At 40.8% G+C, this 19,628-nt stretch overlaps 1 protein-coding gene and 1 pseudogene across 2 annotated transcripts in view; one reads left to right on the top strand and one right to left on the bottom strand.

Moving 5' to 3' along the window:
- Positions 1–9,343: 9,343 nt before the first annotated feature.
- On the bottom strand, positions 9,344–11,585 carry LOC311602090 (STE20-related kinase adapter protein alpha-like; annotated as a pseudogene). Its single transcript has 2 exons — positions 11,027–11,585; positions 9,344–9,432 (listed from the first exon to the last, which is right to left on the bottom strand). The product of its transcript is annotated as an STE20-related kinase adapter protein alpha-like (transcript).
- A 3,757-nt stretch (positions 11,586–15,342) lies between these two features.
- ADGRG4 (adhesion G protein-coupled receptor G4) overlaps positions 15,343–19,628 on the top strand; it is a gene marked incomplete at its 3' end in the record, with an annotated part of 132,658 nt that continues 128,372 nt past the window's right edge. The window contains exons 1-2 of the mRNA XM_084789765.1: positions 15,343–15,387; positions 17,428–17,505. Of these exons, the coding sequence (XP_084645891.1) occupies positions 17,436–17,505 (70 nt within the window). The 5' untranslated portion in view covers positions 15,343–15,387; positions 17,428–17,435. The remainder of the gene's footprint in view (positions 15,388–17,427; positions 17,506–19,628) is intronic.

Below are 19,628 nucleotides of genomic sequence, written 5' to 3'. Positions count from 1 at the left end.
TTGTCCACAAGTCTGGCCAAGCTTAGAGAGTCATGGCAAAGGGACTGAGCTCCAGAGCACAAGCTGGTGTGCGCCTCAGGTTAGGTGAGCACAGCTTCTGGCAAGGTCATAGGTAGCTGGCAGGGGAACTCTAGTATCATCTAAAGATTCTGCATGGTCCAGTGGTCAAGGAAGATGAGACCAGAGCTGGGAGGGTCTCCACACAATAGGATACCGGTTGTGCAATGACACCATGAACTGCCACACTGGCACCACACACACACACACACACACACACACACACACACACACACACCTTGTCCACACCCATATCTCTCCCCAGTGCAGAGCTGAGAGAGAGGTGGCTCTGTTCACCAGCCTCCCTTATCACTATTTGATCATCTTCATCACCCTGGGCCAGGAATTCTAGAAACTGGACTACTCCTAGTGAGTGAAAACCAGAAAGTCTCTTGCCATGCTTAAAACAAACAAAACAAAAAAAACACCCTACTTTTATTCATGTGAGATAAAACACCTTTTCTTCTTGTTATTCTGACAATGCCATGAAGTGCATACCTCCCTCCCTGAGTATCCATCAGAGACACACACATCTATCTGTCCAGACCTCTATTTGTATGTAAAGTACTTTGATACTGATTGCCAAAAGCTCTACTTTAAAGATGGAGGGGGATGTGCACCATGGTGCTCTGGAGGGGTGAGACTTGCCAAAGGACACGTAGCTCGTGAGTGGAAGGCAAGGTTTGAACTCTGATCCTCTGCTCTTCCTGCTGCCTCCTGCTGGGTCTCTTGACTGTAAACTTGTGAAGGAGGAAAGGGCTGTCCGCTTCCCAACACAGAGGAAGAGTTCATGGAGACTTGGGGAGCTGAGCAGATTGTTGAGAGTTTCTGCTTTGGGCCCTGGGGATCCAGAGGTAGATCCAGCTGATGGCACAGATGAGAATTTGCCACAAAAGATCTGATTCAACACACTGAAGGTGACTCTGCCCAGAACTGAAGATGATTGAGGACACTATCATCCATCCTTCAAGCCTGCACACTCTGGCTATCTGACTCCTGTCCAGATCCAACAAAATACTTCAAAGGGACATGGCATAAGCCTGAACTGCTGAAAGTGTGTGAGCATGAGAGGCCCCAGGCTTGCTTGTTCACCAAGGAGAACCAGCTCCTAGAGAGACTGCTTTGTATCCTGTGTATTGGCCATCCCATTGGTTCCCAGCCTGAGACCTAGAGGTGTTTGGAAGGCTTGATGCTCTCTTCTAAGTGACCTTCAGGAATGAGTCATGGGGAGCGTGCAAGTAGGACAAGTCCCTTGGTCACAAGTTCTGGCATCCTCATTGTGCAGACATGACACATCAAACACAGCATTGGTTCCCTGCATATCAAATATCTTGCCCCTACTATGGGCTCTGGTCTTCATAGCGTTCTGGCTGGCTCAGTCATCATCCCATGTGTGACTCATGTTCAGTGAGGTCTGCCTTTCCATCTTGTGTTAACCATATCACTGCTGCGTGTGTGGCCTCCAGGATCTTGCCAAGCTTGGGAGATTAGAGAAGGGCAGCCTGGGTTGAAGTGGACACAGGGGAGCAAATCAGTGGAAGAAACTTAGTCAGGCTCACTGGTCAGACAGTGCCTGAGCCTCTAGACAGACTTCTGTGGATATGACAGGCTGGCAGCAAGGCTTGTCCTTTTCCTGCCCCTGTTCCCTCTCCTAGAAAAAGCACCCAAGAAGTTTGGCATTATGTGGTTCCAGGACGCAACCTTCAAAATTCCCAGTAGGCCAGCTTCAGCATTCCATGGCCAAACGTCCTGAGTCAGACTTGGGTCCCACTCCCTCAGTTTCTCCTGTGGTTATTTTCTAATTTACATACTGTTGGTGCCAGCCAGATGGCCAGCCAAGAACATAGGAGTTAAAACTGGTTGCCACAGAGCCAAAGAGGGGCACAGACGGTAAAAAAGCACTTGCTTCACTACTGTGGCTGCTACATCAATAGTCCTTAGGTATCACTGCTTGCAGCAGTGTGTCCCTTTATCCATTCCAGCCTGAGGGACAATTTTCTTTCCCAAGAGAAGAGATAAAACAGCTTTGCAAGCAGTAGTAGCCCACAGGAATCTGCTTTGGCCTTGACCGTAGCATCCTCTGTCCTTGACCCCAACTTAGGCATCCTCCAGGCTCCAGCCATCCTCCCATGCATGAAAGTCAGATTAAATTAAGAATAGGATTGGCATAATGTTCTACTTGTAGGCTTCTAGGACCCTCTGGGTCCTTCTACTTTGCCTTTCTCCCATGATTCTCTCATCTAGAGTCCCACTAGAATGTCCTCTCCTCTGTCGCAGTTTCCTGGTAAGTGAAGGCTTTCGTGGGACATGCCCCTTGGGCTAATATGCAGATATAAGTGACTTTATACCATTTGAGTCTTTCTGCTTCTGGGTTAACTCACTCATTATGATCATTTCTAGCTCAACCCATTTATCCACAAATTTCGGGAATTCCTTGTTTTTAATAGCTGAATAGTATTCCATAGTGTATATGTACCACAGTTTCTTTATCCATTCTTCTATTGAGGGACACTTAGGCTGTTTCCATGTTCTGGCTATTATGATAGGCAGATTTGGGCACAGGGGTCCCGCTCAAACTAAGGCACCAGCCAAGGACAATACAGGCGGTAAACCTTAAACCCCTACCCAGATCTAGCCAATGGACGGAACACTCTCCACAGTAGAGTGGAGAGTGGGATATGACTTTCTCACATACTCTGGTGCCTCACCTTTGACCATGTCCCCTGGAGGGGGAGACCTGGTGGCACTCAGAGGAAGGACAGCAGGTTACGAAGAAGAGACTTGATACCTTATGATCATTTAGAGGGGGAGGTAATCCCCCTCAGGAACAGTCATAGGGGAGGGGAATAAGGGGAAATTGGGAGGGAGGGAAGAATGGGAGGATACAAGGGATGGGATAACCATTGAGATGTAACAAGAATAAATTAATAAAGGAGGAAAAAAAAAAAAGAATAGGACTGGCCCAGAGAACTCAGGTCAGCCAGATCGACTGGATCCATCTTGTGAACCAAGCTCCTTACAGGGTGATGCAAGGCTAGGTAGGCCTCCTGCACCTTGGAGTTGTCTTTGATCTGTGAAGGCCCAGGGCCTGTGTCCTTCCTGTCTTCAAGGCATCTGCATCCCTCTTTCACATCACATGACAGAGAAGCCTGTTCGCATGGCATGTTACGTCCCTGTGAAGAGAGCGTTGTGTATGATTTTGTATTTTTTAATTCATTTTAACCTACAGGTTGGAATCTAATTTTTAAATTGTATTGGAACTCACATTTTAAAAACAAATAAAAAACATTTAAAATAAAAAATAAATCTAAAACCTTTAATTCCAGTACTTGGGAGGCAGAGGCAGGCAGAGCTCTGAGTTTGAGGCCAGCCTGGTCTACAGAGCAAGTTCCAGGACATCCAGGGATACACAGAGAAAGCTTGCCTCAGAAAAAAAAAAATACAAAATCTAAAAAATAGTAATATCAAAACATATGATGACTTTAACTTAATAGTTCTCTATACTGTATAAAAACAAACATAAGCAAACAAAACACCCCACATTGTATTAAAAGAACACTTGCTGAGAGTGCACCTTAATGATAGGGCATGGGATTAATATATGCCAGGCCCTGTGTTCAAGCTCCATCACGAAGCACAATTACAAACCAAACAAAATCACATTTAAGTCTTCCTGAGTTTGCTATCTGGCCTTCTGTAAAGCACAGTTGCTGTCTTTTGTGAGTTATGGAACAAAAGTCCATTGCTACTTTTTACATGAAAAAAAAAAAACCAGTTTCTTTACATACAGGTATAGAAGCAAAACCGTCTATATGCTGTATAGACCCTTTGAGTTTATTTATAGATAAAGAATGATACCAGCCAGGTGTAGTGACAGATGCCTTCCATCCCAGCACTTGGGAGGCAGGGATAGGCAGGTTTCTGTGAGTTCAAGGCCAGCCTGGTGTATGTAGCTTATCTAGTCAGGCGGGGATACATAGATCCTGTCTCAAAAAATGAAGCAAAACAGTAACAAAAAACAAGAAGTGAAACTAAATCCAGGTGGTGGTGGCACACACTTTGATTCCCAGCACTTGGGAGTAAGAGCAAGGCAGATCAAGTTCCAGGCCAACCTGGTCTACAGAGTGAATTCCAGGACACCCAGGGCTACTCAGAAAAACTGTATTTCCAAAAACAATCAATCAATCAATCAAACAAACAAACAAACAAAAAAAACCAAAACGAAAATTAAAGCCCTAACACCCCAAAATGAACAACAAAAACAACAACCAACCAATCATCTTCCCTCCAAAGAAAACCTAGGTATTGGCACATAGGGCATGCCACCATATACTTATATTTACAGAAGATAAAGATACCAAATCTATTCAGATGGCTTCATTGATTGCCATTATGTAAAATTACTGACACAAAAATACAGTAGTAGTCATATGGATAGTTACATGGCATTATCTTAGTTTGAGCTCAAACTATTTTGAAATATTTTTTTTTACCTCAACCAAAATATCGTGCGAAATGGACAAAATGAAGGATATATATATATATATGAAATATATGAAATATATATATATATATTTCAAAGTAGAAGGAACAAGAATCACAGGCTTTAACTAACAACCATCCTAAATAAGCAGCTTTAACCAAGATAATTGCTTCTGTAATCATCCACAAAGGAGAAACCTTTGAAGAATTAAATAATATTATTGTTCACCACCAATGATGAGCCTCTAATTGGGAAAAATATACTGGGAAATTTTTCAAGACTCTGTTGCATAAAAATGACATTTATCACAGCCAAGATGGCTGACTGAAAGTGCCAAATCTTTAAAATGAAATTAAAATATTATTCATGATATCATCCACAAGAAAGGAGATAGATTGGCCAAGATAGTAAATGAATATCAATGGGGGCAATTTTAAGGTATTGTCAGGTGTGTTTCCAAACATGTTCTACTTGATAAAAACATAATCTTGGTTAACTGGAGAGGTAGCTTACATACTAGAATCAAATCCTTGAGAGACCTTTGAGCTCTTCCAAATGTGCTTTATACTAGTGCCTCTGCAAAAGGCTATAAATAAATCTTGTAATTGTTTGTTTTCAAGATGGCTTAACTTTTAGTTTTTAACTTTCTCTGTTAGATAGCTATAGCCCTGTGTTTGTTTACTTGTGATGCTGTAATTTAGTTTCACAAACAGGGGTCAGTGGTAAATGAACATTTATTGTCTCACATTCTTTTTTTTTTTTTTTTAAGATTGCTTCACATTGGTAAACAGAGCTGGGCCTTCATGAGGGACATGGAATTGAGGATTTGTTCTAGACCCTCTCTCCTTGCCTTGAAGATGGCTATCATCTCTAGGCCTTTTTGTTGTTTGTTTGTTTTTTCCTTTGAGATCGAGTATTTGTTACTTTTCTTTATTTTAGCTACAAAATAAAATATTATTAAGACAACCTTAAGTCAATGGCTCCCTGCCCCCAGTCCTGGGCATTGAATTTAGGGTGTTAGGCATGTTAGGCAGGGGCTCTACCAATCGGCTGCAGGCCCAGCCCTTCATTACCTTTCTTGTTGCCTTAACAAAATACATGAGAAAAGTAACTTAAAGAAGGAGAGATTTCTTTTGGCCACAGTTTGGGACTGTGGTTCATCATGGCAGGGGATATGTGGCAGCAGGAGTTTGAGGCAGCTCACATCTGCAGTCAGGAAGATTCATGGCCTAAACTATGACTAGCCACTTTATTATCTACAAGATCAGTTCACTGTGGGAGTCTCAAATTATCTGGTGAGTTAGTGGGAAGCCACCCCAAGTTCCTGGAAATTTCACTCTTACTTGGAGTCTACCTTATTGCAAACATACAATCAAGTAATGCAAGGGGCGCATCACCACCTCCAACTTTAGTCATCAGTAGACACATACTTGCCTTCAAAAGTGTCTGTCTCCAACAGCTTCTGGATGATCTTAACTTTCAGGTTTAGTCTAGTGGATAAGACACCAAAGGAAAGAGTCACCATCAAGCCTAGTTGCAAAGGAGATCATCAGATGCTGGTGTCAGCTGATACAGTTTTGCAAGGCCAAAGCGCTGATGCATGGATTCACATTTTCCAACTCAGAAGAAATACATGAATTCCTTTTAATTATGCACATCCATTCTATCTGGTGACCTTAAGTTTTGGAGTCTGAGGAATCCTCCACAAACTTCAGATATGGACAGTTCCCACCCAAGTTGGCAGGAGAAGATTAATTTTTGGATTCTGTGACACCCTTTTCTGTTTTTATAGTTCTACCAACCTCACCTATTATTCCAGTTAGATGCTTTCCGGAATACTAATGTGACACTCTTTGTCTTCATCTTATTATTCTTGCCTTGCTATGTACCACTTAAGAAAAAACCAAAACTCTTACGTGTTTTTTTCCGTAACCACAGCTCTGCAGCTTACTGAGTGTTGCATATGTCACCCCCGCCTAACACTGCTGACAAAAATGTAATAGCTGTTCCCTTAAACACTTCAGGAGGTAGATTCCCTTTTACAAGTCTCTTCTGGTACTTGTTTCCCTCACAGCATTCAGCCTAACCAACCTTTTATCTGGTAAAACTTCGATCTTGACCTCACATCAACAAGATGCTTGGACTTGAATTCTTCATAATTGTACCACAAAGATCCAGTCAATTAGGAGTGGACACTCATTTGAAGGCTAGCTTGATTACAGAGATCAGTTTTCTCTTTAACCTTTACAGGAACTGTTTGAGTCTACAAAAGGGATTTGCCCATCATGAGACACTAATTGGCTCATTCTTTTTTCCTGTTTTTTTTTTTTATTGAAAAATAAAATCATTCATATTACATCTCAATTGCTATCCCATCCCGTGCATCCTCCCATTCCTCCCTCCCTCCTGCTTTCACCCCATTCCCCTTCCCTATGACTGTGACTGATGGGGACCTCCTCCCCTTGAATATGATGCTAGGGTATCAAGTTTCTTCTTGGTAGTCTGCTATCCTTCCTCCAAGTGCCATCGGGTCTCCCCATCAAGGGGACGTGGCCAAATATGGGGCACCAGAGTTCGTGTGAAAGTCAGTCCCCAGTCTCCAATTAACTCTGCAGAATATTCTGTCCCTTGGCTAGATCTGGGTAGGGGTTTGATGATGACTGCACGTATTGTCCTTGGTTGGTGCCATACATCGAGTAGAACCCCTGGGCCCAGATCTGCCCATCATAGTGTTCTTCTTGTAGGTTTCTAAGACCCTCTGGATCCTTCTATTTCCCCATTCTCCCATATTTCTCTCACCATAGGATGTCTTCACCTCAATCCCACTTTCCTGGTAAGTGAAGACTTTCATGAGACATGCCTAGTGTCCGGTTATAAGTGAGTATATGCTATTTGAGTCTCTCTGCTTCTGGGTTAGCTCACTCATTATGATCATTTCTAGTTCAATCCATTTGTCCACAAATTTTGGGAATTCCTTGTTTTTAATAGCTGAGTAGTATTCCATAGTGTACTTTATCCATTCTTCTACTGAGGGACATTTAGGCTGTTTCCAGGTTCTGGCTATTATGAATAAGGCTGCTATGAACATGGTTGAGCATATGTCTCTGTTGTATGCTGGAGAATCTTCTGGGTATATTCCAAGGAGTGGAATGACTGGGTCTTGAGGAAATTTTATTCTCAGTTTTCTGAGAAAGCACCAGACAGATTTCCAAAGTGGCTACACTAGTCTGCATTCCCACCAGCAATGAAGGAGTGTTCCTTTCTCTCCACATCCTCACCAGCATGTGGTGTCGCTTGAATTTTTGATCTTAGCCATTCTAATGGGTGTAAGATGGAATCTCGAAGTGGTTTTGATTTTCATTTCCCTGATGACTAAAGACTTTGAACATTTCTTTAAGTGTTTCTCAGCCATCCGATATTCTTCTGTTTAATTCTGAACCCCATTTCTCAATTGGATTACTTGGTTTGGTGGTGTTTAATTTCTTGAGTTCTTTATATATTTTGGATATCAGACCTTTGTCAGATGTATGGTTGGTGAAGATCTTTTCCCAGTCTGTAGGCTGTCGCTTTGTTCTGTTGACAGTGTCTCCTGCTTTACAGAAGCTTCTCAGCCTCATTAGGTCCCATTTATTCATTGTTGACCTTAAGGTCTGGGCTGTTGGAGTTCTGTTCAGGAAGTTGTCTTCTGTGAATTGGCTTATTCTTAATGTATTAAACGAGAGCTGCATCCCTAATGCAATCTATACTATGGTACTGCTTCAGAGATATGGCTTTATTTGTCTCCTGCCACATACTACCATATCTTGGATAGTTGTAATTAAAACCCATTACATTTATGTGGGTTTTTTTTTTGTGTGTGTATGTGTCTGTCTGTCTGTGGGCACACATGTGTCACAGTGTGTGTGCAGACATCAGAGAACTCTCTGCTGGAGTAATTCTCTCTTTTCACCATTTGGATCCTAGGGATTGAACTCAGGTCCTCAGCCTTGGTAGCAAACACCTTTATCTGCCAAGCCATCTCACCAATATACTTGGAAGTCATTTAGGGTTTTACATTTACCATTCCCTTGCTGGTTCATATTTCTGTAAGAAGAACACTTAGAAGCCTCCAGAATGAGGCAAACAGAAGTTATTAAGAAGAACTTCAAGGAGATCTATTTTACTCTTATGCTTTGCTATAATCCCCATAGTGGGTACAATACAACTAGTAAGGCAGTCTCACACTTGTTTGTAATGCTACCAGAAGCCGTAAATGATCACAGGTCTACTTTGGAAATCCAAAACTTAGCATAGACTCCTTAGGTAATTTGGTCAAGACAATCACATGGTCCTTGATTTCCCCCAGCCAGCTAAAGGGGGGGGGGGAGTAAGAAAAAAATACATGTTATATCTGTGGAAAGCATAGTAACTTGTGATTAGGCTAAAAGTAAAAGCCTTCTACTTGCCTACAAATCTTCATTGGATCTGGAGTCATATTTCATTTTTAAAAAGATCTCATAATCTAGTCTTTTGACTTTGAGACCTGTTTTTGATATACTTTTCAGATAGTCGTTTGTCTTATAACTGGTCTATACAATCTTTGTAGGGTCCTTTTATATTGAGTTCTTATCATGCAACCACTTTTTATACCAGAAAAATGACACAACTATTCCTGCAACAAACAGGAGAGAGTCATCACAGTATACACACAGACCTTACACCGAAGGTGTCCTGACCAGCCATAAGGAAGATGGAGAGAGCATGAAATGACGTGCTGCCACCTGATTTCCCCCTTTCTGGGAAGACACACAGAGCAATCACGCTTTACATCTTGAACTGGTCTGATGCCCACACCTGGGCCTCTGTACTGATGGACGCCAGCTCCACGGGCCTAACTGCCACATGTAATTTACCTGTGGAATATGAACCATCTCACAGAACTGTGTCAAGTAAAGCATTTCAATAGTATGATACAGGAAAGCAGCCATTGTGCAGACTACAAAATGCCAACCATCGTCCCCTCCTGCTTATTATGAGTATCTGCTACTGCTACTTGTGTACCAATTAGTGCTTTGTTCCCACTCAGGATGCCAAATGATAGAATCCTAAGTAAGTTCTCGTTTACATGAATGCTTTCCAACTCATTTAATGAAGCCCAAAATACAGTAATAAATCTCCAAATATTTAATAATATTTTTAAAATGCTGTTATTTATTCTTTGAAACTTTCATACATGGCTATCTTGATCATAGCCACCCCTCAATTTTCTCCTCTATTTATTCCCAGAATCCCCCATCACATCTCCCTCCCATCTTCATGCCATCCTTTTATAATGTTTAAGTTTTATTTTGCATTAATTATTTATTTTGGATTAATTAATTAATTAATTATTGAATTAATTGAATAATTGAATTCGTGCTGCCTATATGAATGTGGGCATATATTCATCTAGGACTGCACAGACAACATTCCAGAAAGCCATCTCCTGAAAGATAGCGACTTTCCCTCCTCCAACAGTCATTAACTGAAAATATCTCCTCAGTTGGAAACGGAACACTGAGAGCCCCTCCCCCATTATGCGGCAATACTAACTGGTTTGATCTTGTTCAGATATTTGCAGGTAAAGACAATCCCCATGGGCTCATGTGTACAATGAAGTGTCCATTAGACAGCATTTCACAGTTCTCATCTTCCTGCTCTTGCATTCTTTCCTTACCCTCTTCCTAAATGTTCACCGAGTCTCGATAGAGAGGTGTTGACATAGATGGCCTGTATATGGCTGACTGACTCCGCAGAATTGCTTACTCTCAGCACATTGAACAGTACTATGTCTCCATATTAGCCACTAGCCAAGGGGATAAGAATCTTCTGTAACCAAAGTGAGAACAGCACAGATCTATGGTTATAAACATGACTAAATAGAAGGTAGTTTAATAACATGGACATTCAGAAAAACAACATCAATGGGATCTCATCTACGGCCTATGCCTACCCCAGTCACGGGGACTGACCATGTTTATAGAACCAGACATGAATTCTTTCTTGTGGAGTGGGCCTCAACTCTAATGAAGTTATCCCCATAAACACTCTTTGCATCACTGGGAACATCTTGCCTGTCAGGTCAGTATTGTAGCACGCAGGGCCTATGTTGGATAAGACCATTGATGTCCTTTCTTGCCAAGCAGCCTGCCTAACACCTTCCAGCATTATAGCTTAGATTGTTGCTAATAAGGCCTGCTAATGAGACCTGTCTCCAAGACCTTGAAGAAAACATTTAGAAAGAAAAAAGATCTTTTCCAAAAAACTTAACGCATCATACCATTTCCCAACTGGCTGACCTTATCTTCCAGTCACAGAATAGGAGAAAGAAGGTTAATATTAGGCTCTGATAAGATTTGGAAGGCACTAGGAAAGTCATGTGTTCTTCTATTTACTATTATTATTTTGTTAATTTTTGAGATTATAATTAAATTACAACATTTCTTCCTTCTATTTCCCCCCACCTGCCTGCCTGCTGCCGCTGCCTGTGGCTGATCATGCTAAGGTTGTTGTGTAAGCCAGACAGGTATACTTTCCGTCCGTGGAGATCAGAATGTGGCAGGCCTTGACACTCCTGTGCACATAGCCCATGTGGTGGGTGTAGTCCAGGGCCTTTAGCACCCCCTGCAGGATGTACGCAATCTCCAGGTCATTCAGGCCATCCATGAAGTATATGCCAATGAGATCTTTTGCAGAGCCATACGCCATGAATGATGTGATGACCCACAGCTCATTGTCTGAGGTGAAGGTGGCTTGGTAAGGCACTATATTGGGATGGCCGAAGCTTCCCTTGCAGGAATGGTACCATCTCTTTGGAACAAGCTTCTAGGTTGATTCTTTCTACTGTCACATGCTGTCCCATTGGTTTGTACCTGGCTAAATTCACTGCCATCAAGCCCTCAAACCCACTGATTATGATGACAAGCAGCTCATAACAACCACCCTCTGGCAGAAAGCTACTCATGATCTCTGGCTTAGAGAAGGACGCTATGGACTCTGAGCTCATCTCATTGGCAAGAAAAGACATGAATGGGTTCCTACTGTGCAGATCACTTCAATCTCAAAAACTTAAACCTGGGTCTAGGAGTCAGAGTGCAGTACCGACTCCGTCTTGGCTCTGCCTCCTCAGTTCTGTGGCTGCACTGCTGCCAGGCCGGTTGCTGGGAGCAGTATAAGGATAAGTTTTAGAATGATGTTAGGAATTATGTTGGTCTGGTAAAGTGACAGTAGTAGATTTTTCTCTAAGATCTATCAACTTACTAGCCTCACACACTTGACTAGGTTTCTACTACCAGGCAAGACTTAACCTTCTATTGAGTAGGCCTTAAGTTTAATTTAGAGAGCTGTTGGTTATCATCAAGATATGAATGCCACTATTGTACCATTAAGAATATCTTGCCATGATGGCCATTTTTCTGGTTCAAAAACTTCACATCTGGGTTGGAGTATTGACTACATCGCTCATCATCGTCGTCGTTGTCGTCGTCGTCGTCATCATAATCATCACCATCATCATCATCATCATCATCATCATCATCATCTCCTCTATTCCATAGTGAGGCAGTAAGGTATTAGGAAACCCAATCAATTGGGTTTGACAATCTACAAGCTCCTATTCTATACTGCTTCTTTTGGGGTATGGTACAATTTATGTCATGCTTATTAAAAGCACATAAATTTATATTATAGTTAAAAACACACAGCAGTATTATATAAAGAAATAGGATGTGTTATTAAGGGATGGCAGCATAGAGACTAAAAAAATGACAGAACACACGAGAATGGCAACGACAATTAGTTTAATGGTAGTGCTTAAGGGTACCAATCAAATATAATCAAAACTAGTTTTCAAAACTCTCTTAGGAAATCACAAACATACATGATCACATGATTTTTCTTCCAGCATGGATTCTTTTTTCTGCTTCTACAGCTGAGTCCATACTCAACAGATGGTTTGTAGTTGGAGCCCTATTGTGTGGAAATCACCAATTTCCCAAATATCTTGATAGGATGCTCATAACTAGAAAAGGAATAGGGGATGATGACAGCTTAGACCTCCAACAGATTAAAAATACCTTTTTTTTAGTGTCAGAAATGGGGACAGAGTCTCAAGTCACTCAGCTCATCCTTGTCTGGAAAAAGGCAAATAAATCAGTAGAGCCATACGGCTATCTAGACCTTTGCGTTTCCAGGGATGGGTAGCGCATAACATCCTGTGATAGCCTTTTCTGGTATTTATCAACTCTCATCGTCAATAATGACTTATTTATGTCTAACCTCATCTCCCACTGCAATTTCAGTCCATTTCCTATTACTCTGTAGATATGGAGAACAGATGGTCAACATTCTCCTTATAACCTTCCACAGACTGGAAGGTAGCCACTGAAGCCTTCCCCGGTGGCACTTATTTTCCTTGCAAAAGAGTTTCAGCTTCATCATTTTGCACAACTTTCATTTTCTAGTTAGTTATTTCACTGAACTATGTTGGATTTTCTTTGAAAAAACTACAGTGTTTTTCTTTGAAAAATCACACAAGCAGATGATTAAAATTCAAACATCATAAAAAGCATGCGCATTGAAAATCGAGCTTCCTTTCCACCTAAGATCCCTTAGTTTTTCTCTCTGGAAGCATCTATTCTCATAAGTATTTTATTCCAGACAATTTTGACTGATATATGTATGAATATATTCTCACTAAATTATCTTCATCTTTGTGTTAGTAATCTTTCCATTACTATAATAAGATACCTGACACAGGCTACTTAGGAAATAAAGAAGTTTATTTTGGCTTACAGCTCTGGAGATTTAAACCAAGGATTGGGATGATTTCTTTGAGGCTCTGATCGGGCAGTACTTCAAGGTAGAGGCATATATCAGAGCAAGCACTTACATTTTGAGGAAAGCAAAAGTGAAGGAATGAGCAACTGAGGTTCCACAATCTCTTTCAGGGGTCCATTTTCAGTGACCTGATGATCTCATGCTAGGACCCATAGAGCTAATAGCACCACTCTGGGGCCTAAGTCTTTACATATGGACCTTGGAAAGACTATTTATACTCAGTTCAGAAAGTATTCATTATGCAGTTTTGATATCAGGCATTATGTTAGATCCTGTTTCAGGATACCAGGAGAATAGAGATCTATGTCTTTATTTTTAGGATATTTATACTGTAGTAGAGGAGAAAGATGCTGGCATCCATGTTCTCATATATTGATTGAGGACTCTGTATGTGCCAGCTATATGTGAATTCCTGAATAACATAGAGTTTGTGCCCTTTCACAGCTCAGTATAGAGAGAGTCCAATGGGCAACAATGGTGTGAAGTAGCAAATGCAGAGAAGTACCGCACTGTTCATTGACAAATGCCCTATCAAATGCCTAGTGTCAGGGAGTACCTTGGAGTTCCAGACAGGACCTGTGGCACTGGAAGCATGATTTAATCCCCCTTATTCATTCTAGCTCATGAAATCTTTATAACACACGCTGAGCCCCACTGTTTGCATTCTATAAAAGATAGAAGTTGGGGCTTCAGAGATGGCAGGGAGCTGGCCTTCCATCATATGGCTGAGTCCCCACCACGAGTCTGTCTTTCTCTGTCACTTCAGTGCTCGGGAGTTAGTGATAAGTAATCCTTGTTCATCTCTCATGCCTTTTCCCTCATGGAGATTCCTGACCTTTAGATTGGTTGAGAGATTCTCCTAGTACACTGAACATTTCCACCTAAAGAATGAGTTGAAAAAGAAAGTGCCACGGTCTGAAGAATCATATCTTAGCACTAGTTCCTGCCCTGATGTCACAAGCTCTGTGATCTTAGGCAAGTCAATCTACTCTTACGGACTTTAGAGTCCCCATCTGTGAAGTACAGGGACTGGCAGGAACCACTTCTGTATCTCGGGTGGGATTGGGTGATATGTTCATGACCAATGATATTGTTATCATAGCCCAAAGGCTGTATTGTTGCTTTTTTATTTGTTTTGTTTTTTGTTTTTTTTGAGACAGGGTTTCTCTGTGTAGCCTTGGCTGTCCTGGACTCGATTTGTAGACCAGGCTGGCCTCGAACTCACAGGGATTCGCCTGCCTCTGCCTCCCAAGTGCTGGGATTAAAGGCGTGCACCACCACGCCCGGTCAATAAGATGATCTTTATGTTACACTTGTCTTGTCCCCAGGTGGGCTCGAACCACCAACCTTTCGGTTAACAGCCAAATGCGCTAACCAATTGCGCCACGGAGACACAAGGCTTGCTGCCTTTTGAAATAAAACTACATTCCTGCCTCCCAGGAATGACTCAAGAATTGGTTCAGTAAACCTGGGCTCTGCCAAGGAAGATGAGAATGTATTAATTCCTTCTTGGCCAGGTCCGACTTTCTCAATAAAGTGAAATGAACCTTAAGTAAGTGAGCAAGCACTCATTTAATATATCCAACTTAATTGAAGCAGTGCTTAACTAGGAACACATGATAATCCTTAATGAAAATTGGGAAAGAGCCCTGAAATTAATGGGTTATTGCAGGTGTGTAATAACCTGAGAACTTTGCTCAGGCTGATTTTATGCATGACAGAGCAGCCCCATGACGTGCTACAGACCACAAAAAGAGGATCTGCCCTGGTCAATATGCCTCATAAAGTCAGGAGCAGAAAGGCTATTTTGATACAGAATAGAAGAGGACCAAGGCCTGGCAAGCAGAGAATGAATCTCCTCATTTCTGTTCATTCCACTTCTTGCCTAAAGTAGAAAATTGGAGTCCAGATATCACCATTTGTAAGGCAAACTCTTCCTTTGGACACTACAGGGACACAAGTGTGAGAAGCTAAAGGGATCCTATTCCCAGGTAAGTGTTTTTTCCCTCCCCCTTTCCATTCTTTTAATTTTTCTTTCCTTACCCTTCTTTGTTTTCTTCATTCTTTTATATTAAAGTTATGATCTTAGTAATTGTTACTCATAAAAGAAACAAACTGCATGTAACGTATGACATATAAAATATAAATCCTCAATCTCCACCATTTCTCTTCTCTTCTTTTCTTTTTCTTCATCTTTTCATTCTCCATGTTAGATTTTAAAATTGTGAAGACGATTCAGGTTTATGCAAGAGAAAAAAAACCAACCACTACCACCACCACCAAAAACCCAGACAACACAGAATCACAAGTAATGTAAAGGAAATATGTTTATTTTCATTCTCCAGTGTCAATCCTCCTGCTTTCCCTCCCTGTTTGCCTCTTTCTTTCTTTTATTTTTTCCTCCACTTAAAAATCAAGTATTCACTTTATAGTAAATATGAAAGAATCAAGCAATGTGGGATTTTATTGGATATATGGGAAATCTTCTGAAGCCACGCTCCCTCAGCCTACCATTTCATATCAGACACATAGACTTCTCCTATTCCTTTTAGTGGCTGCATAGTATTCTGTAGCGAATGCTCATTGACTTATTTATTCAATGCCATTTTATAACAGTTAAAAAGAAATGGAAATGGATATAAATTGGTGTGTTTGCTGCTGAAAATCCCATTTTATAGATAGCAATCCATCATACCCATTTCTATAGCACATTATATCTTGAAAATTGCCTTTGAAATATCATCTTAATTGATTCTTTTTTACAGCAGCCCTGGGAAATAGGCAGATTATTATCAATGTTTTTACAGATAAGGAAACTGAGGCTCAGGAAAATTAAGGAACAGAAATAAATTTGGTCTCATAGATAGTTACTAGATGCTCAGGTGAGTCATCTTATGACACTATAAATTTAAGCTTCATTTTATCACAGGATTCATAAAAGATTTGGATACCTTCTTATTCCTAAGCTTGTAGGTTGGAAAACCCACCCAAGTCATACAAATTCTCTCATTATTCTAATGAGAACGGCAGTATAATGCAGTAAATATGAAGAGCCTGATTAATGGCTAGTGTTCATAGCAAGCTCAAGATTCATCAGATTTCCTAATTGGCTTTTATTATATTAAATGTAAAAGTGAATCTATTAACTCCAAACCCCACATAGAAGTGGGAAGAAATACAATATATTGAATTACCCTATAGAAGAAAAAACCTGCCTAAATCAGTAGTAAATCATTCAGGAGTGTATTTCATTCAGAATCAGAAAATGCCTATTAGCATCCTAGTTCCAGCTTTCTGTAATAAATCCCCACAGGATTTGTGGTTTTAGCCACAGTTTATATTTAAGCCACAGCTGTGCTTAGGGAAAAGGGATGAGGAGGTTCAATACATTTCCTAGATAAGAAACTTCAGTTGCAATTAATTAAAGAAAGAAGCTGAGTGAAAATAATGAGATGGCGGCCAGGTTTCTAGAAACAGATCTGCTTCGAGAATAGACTTGCTTGATGAGTTACTTTTATCAATAAGGCCATCTTGCCTGGTGTTCCTTCAACCCTGACATGATTATTACACAAAGTATACATGTATCACAGCAACAGTCTATAAAACATATAAATTGTACATCAGGTGAACTTATCTCTCTCTCTCTCTCACACACACACACACACACACACACACACACACACACACACACACACGTATGAAAAGAAAGCTCACTTAGAAACTAAGGACTATTAAAAATGAAAGTGGTTCTACACTAATTATGGGGTTTTTTTGGTATGAATCTTCCTATTGAGCTAATTTCGTTCATGATAGGGATTTCTATTTCATCACTATATTCTCAATGAGTAACCCAGTAGCACACAGTAGGGATATAACAAAATCAGGCAGTAAGGCTTTAGCCACTGAGAATGAGTCAGGGTTCAGGGGTTGGGGAGCCCTTAGGTGGTATGTGAGGGAGAAGTGTGATCATATGCACTTAGAAATCGTTTGTTTTGATTCTGATCTGGCATATTTTGACTCTTTGAACACAGGATAGACAATGAAAAAACACATACTATATCAGAGGCTTTATGGATTGATTCTTGTTTCAAGTTTTATCATTCTCTCAGGTAAGAAAAAAGTATGTCTTTTATTTTCTCTCCTAACATATAGAAGTTTCTAGAAATCAACTATTTGGAAAATAATCCTGCTGAAGATTTATTACCTGCCTCCTACTGGTCAATATGGATTTAGTATACAGATGAATTCATTCAGCATTTTACATGAATGAAGGCCAACTGGCCTCAAGCACAAACTGTCTTGGTCTATTGTCTTTGATTCATCTCTGAAATACCAATTGTTAGTTAACACATACCTAATAGAACATTTGAGTTTTCCTTCGGACTGTTTTCTTTTATGTATAAGCTTTATTTAAAGCTTCCTGGAAGATTATGATATCATCTTTCTCTCTTCTTTATATGTTTATGAAAATAATAATGGATTATAGATGAGGAAACTGAGGTGTGCTGAAATCTATTAACTGACTGATAGTGACACACAGGTGTATGTCTAGAAGGCTTTGACCTTACACTCTGACAGGAGGAGTGGAAACAGAACGTTGTTTCTACATTGAAGTTAACTAGGTGACAGGCAGTTGACTCAAGTAACCAGTAATTTGAAGAATTAAGGAGAAGGCTGCCTTGAGATTTAACAGTCTCATCTGCTTTAAGTGAACTCAGTTGGTGACATTGCTCACTTAGCCAATGAACCCTTAGCAGAAAGCTCATATGTTCCAGGGAGTGACAACTCTTGATGAAACTAACCTGGGATTTAATCTGAACAATGCTCAGATTTCAGAGCTAATTTCTGCAAAAAATACATCATCACCACCATCAATAGCAAACACCAACTAGCTCCTTGTTGCATGCAGGGCCTGATCGTAAACTGCATTTCTTATAATAAAGGTTGAAATGGGACCTGCAGGGCACAGTGGCAACTTTGTCACTTGGCATTACCTACCTGCTAAGATGTTGATTTATCTTTCCATGGCCTACTTCCTCAAGGCAAGAAACTTTTTTTTCCCATTTCCTTCCCCCAAATCTACACCACAGGTCTTGTTACATAAGTCAGGCACTTGGTACATACATGGTTATTTTAGACATTACTCAGTTTGAAGTTATACAACTTTAGGTCTCTGTTTTTTGGTGATGTCACATAAACCTTTCTGAGTTTTTTGTGATGGGACATGGGACATGGACTACCATGAACTAGGAACAGAGTGGTATAGGAGTCTAATGTAGTCATGGCATGAAAAATAGAAGAGATAGGGTATGGAAAAACATGTATTAAGTTTTTGATACTTAGTCAAAATTATGATATATGTACAGGGTTTTAAACTCTCATTTCAAAGCATTTTAAGTTTTTTCAGAATGTTTACGTCTCAAATTCATGAATCTAGGTGATAATTCTTTTAGGTAATCAAACCATTAAGTACAACGGCTCTTCAGTTGGTGAGCAATGCATTACTTTCTTCCTGGAAAAATTTTGCCTTTGAAATCAAAATATAACTAAGGTTCAGTTCCCTTCAGGTTCTTGACGAGTCACCAGACTCCTCACTGTGAGGGTCATTGTGGGGGAGAGACTAAGGGCAGAGCAAGCAGAGAGTGACTCAGAAATGCTTCAGCTGGCAGGGCAGACAGTGGAGCAAACTGTGGTCATAGAAGAACACCAAGGGTCGGCAGGAAGAAAACAACTGTCATAAAGTCCAAGAGATAGAAAGAGCAAGAGCACCAGGAAGGGACCAACAGCAGCACACTTGGGGCCAAGTACTCACAGGATACAGCAAGAGATGAAGCATAAGGCAAGAATGGGTAGAAAGATCTATGAGTTGTTTCTCGGTGCTGGTGCCGTTGTAGTTGGCTTAGGCTGCCATGGAGGTTTTTATTTGTTCGTTTCTTTTGTATTTTGGTTTTTCGAGACAGGGTGTCTCTGTGCAGCCCTGGCTGTCCTGGAACTCTTTGTAGACCAGGCTGGCCTGGAACTCACAGAGATCTGTATGCCTCTACCTCCCGAGTGCTGGGATTAAGGGCGTGCGCCACTATGCCTGGCTGCCAAGATTGGAGGTTTTAAAAAACATATTTTATATCTCAGCATTGCAGAGAATGACAAATTCAAGGCCAACGTGTCAGTCAATTTATCTGTTAGTGGTGAAGGCTCCTGTCCTGGTTTTCAGATGGACCTTCCCCCAAAGTCT

The sequence above is a fragment of the Acomys minous genome (assembly GCF_964271855.1).
Source record: "Acomys minous genome assembly, chromosome: 7".
Lineage (NCBI taxonomy): Eukaryota > Metazoa > Chordata > Mammalia > Rodentia > Muridae > Acomys > Acomys minous.
The sequence above is the reverse complement of the archived record's forward strand: the minus strand, read 5'-3'. Positions and strand labels throughout refer to the sequence as shown.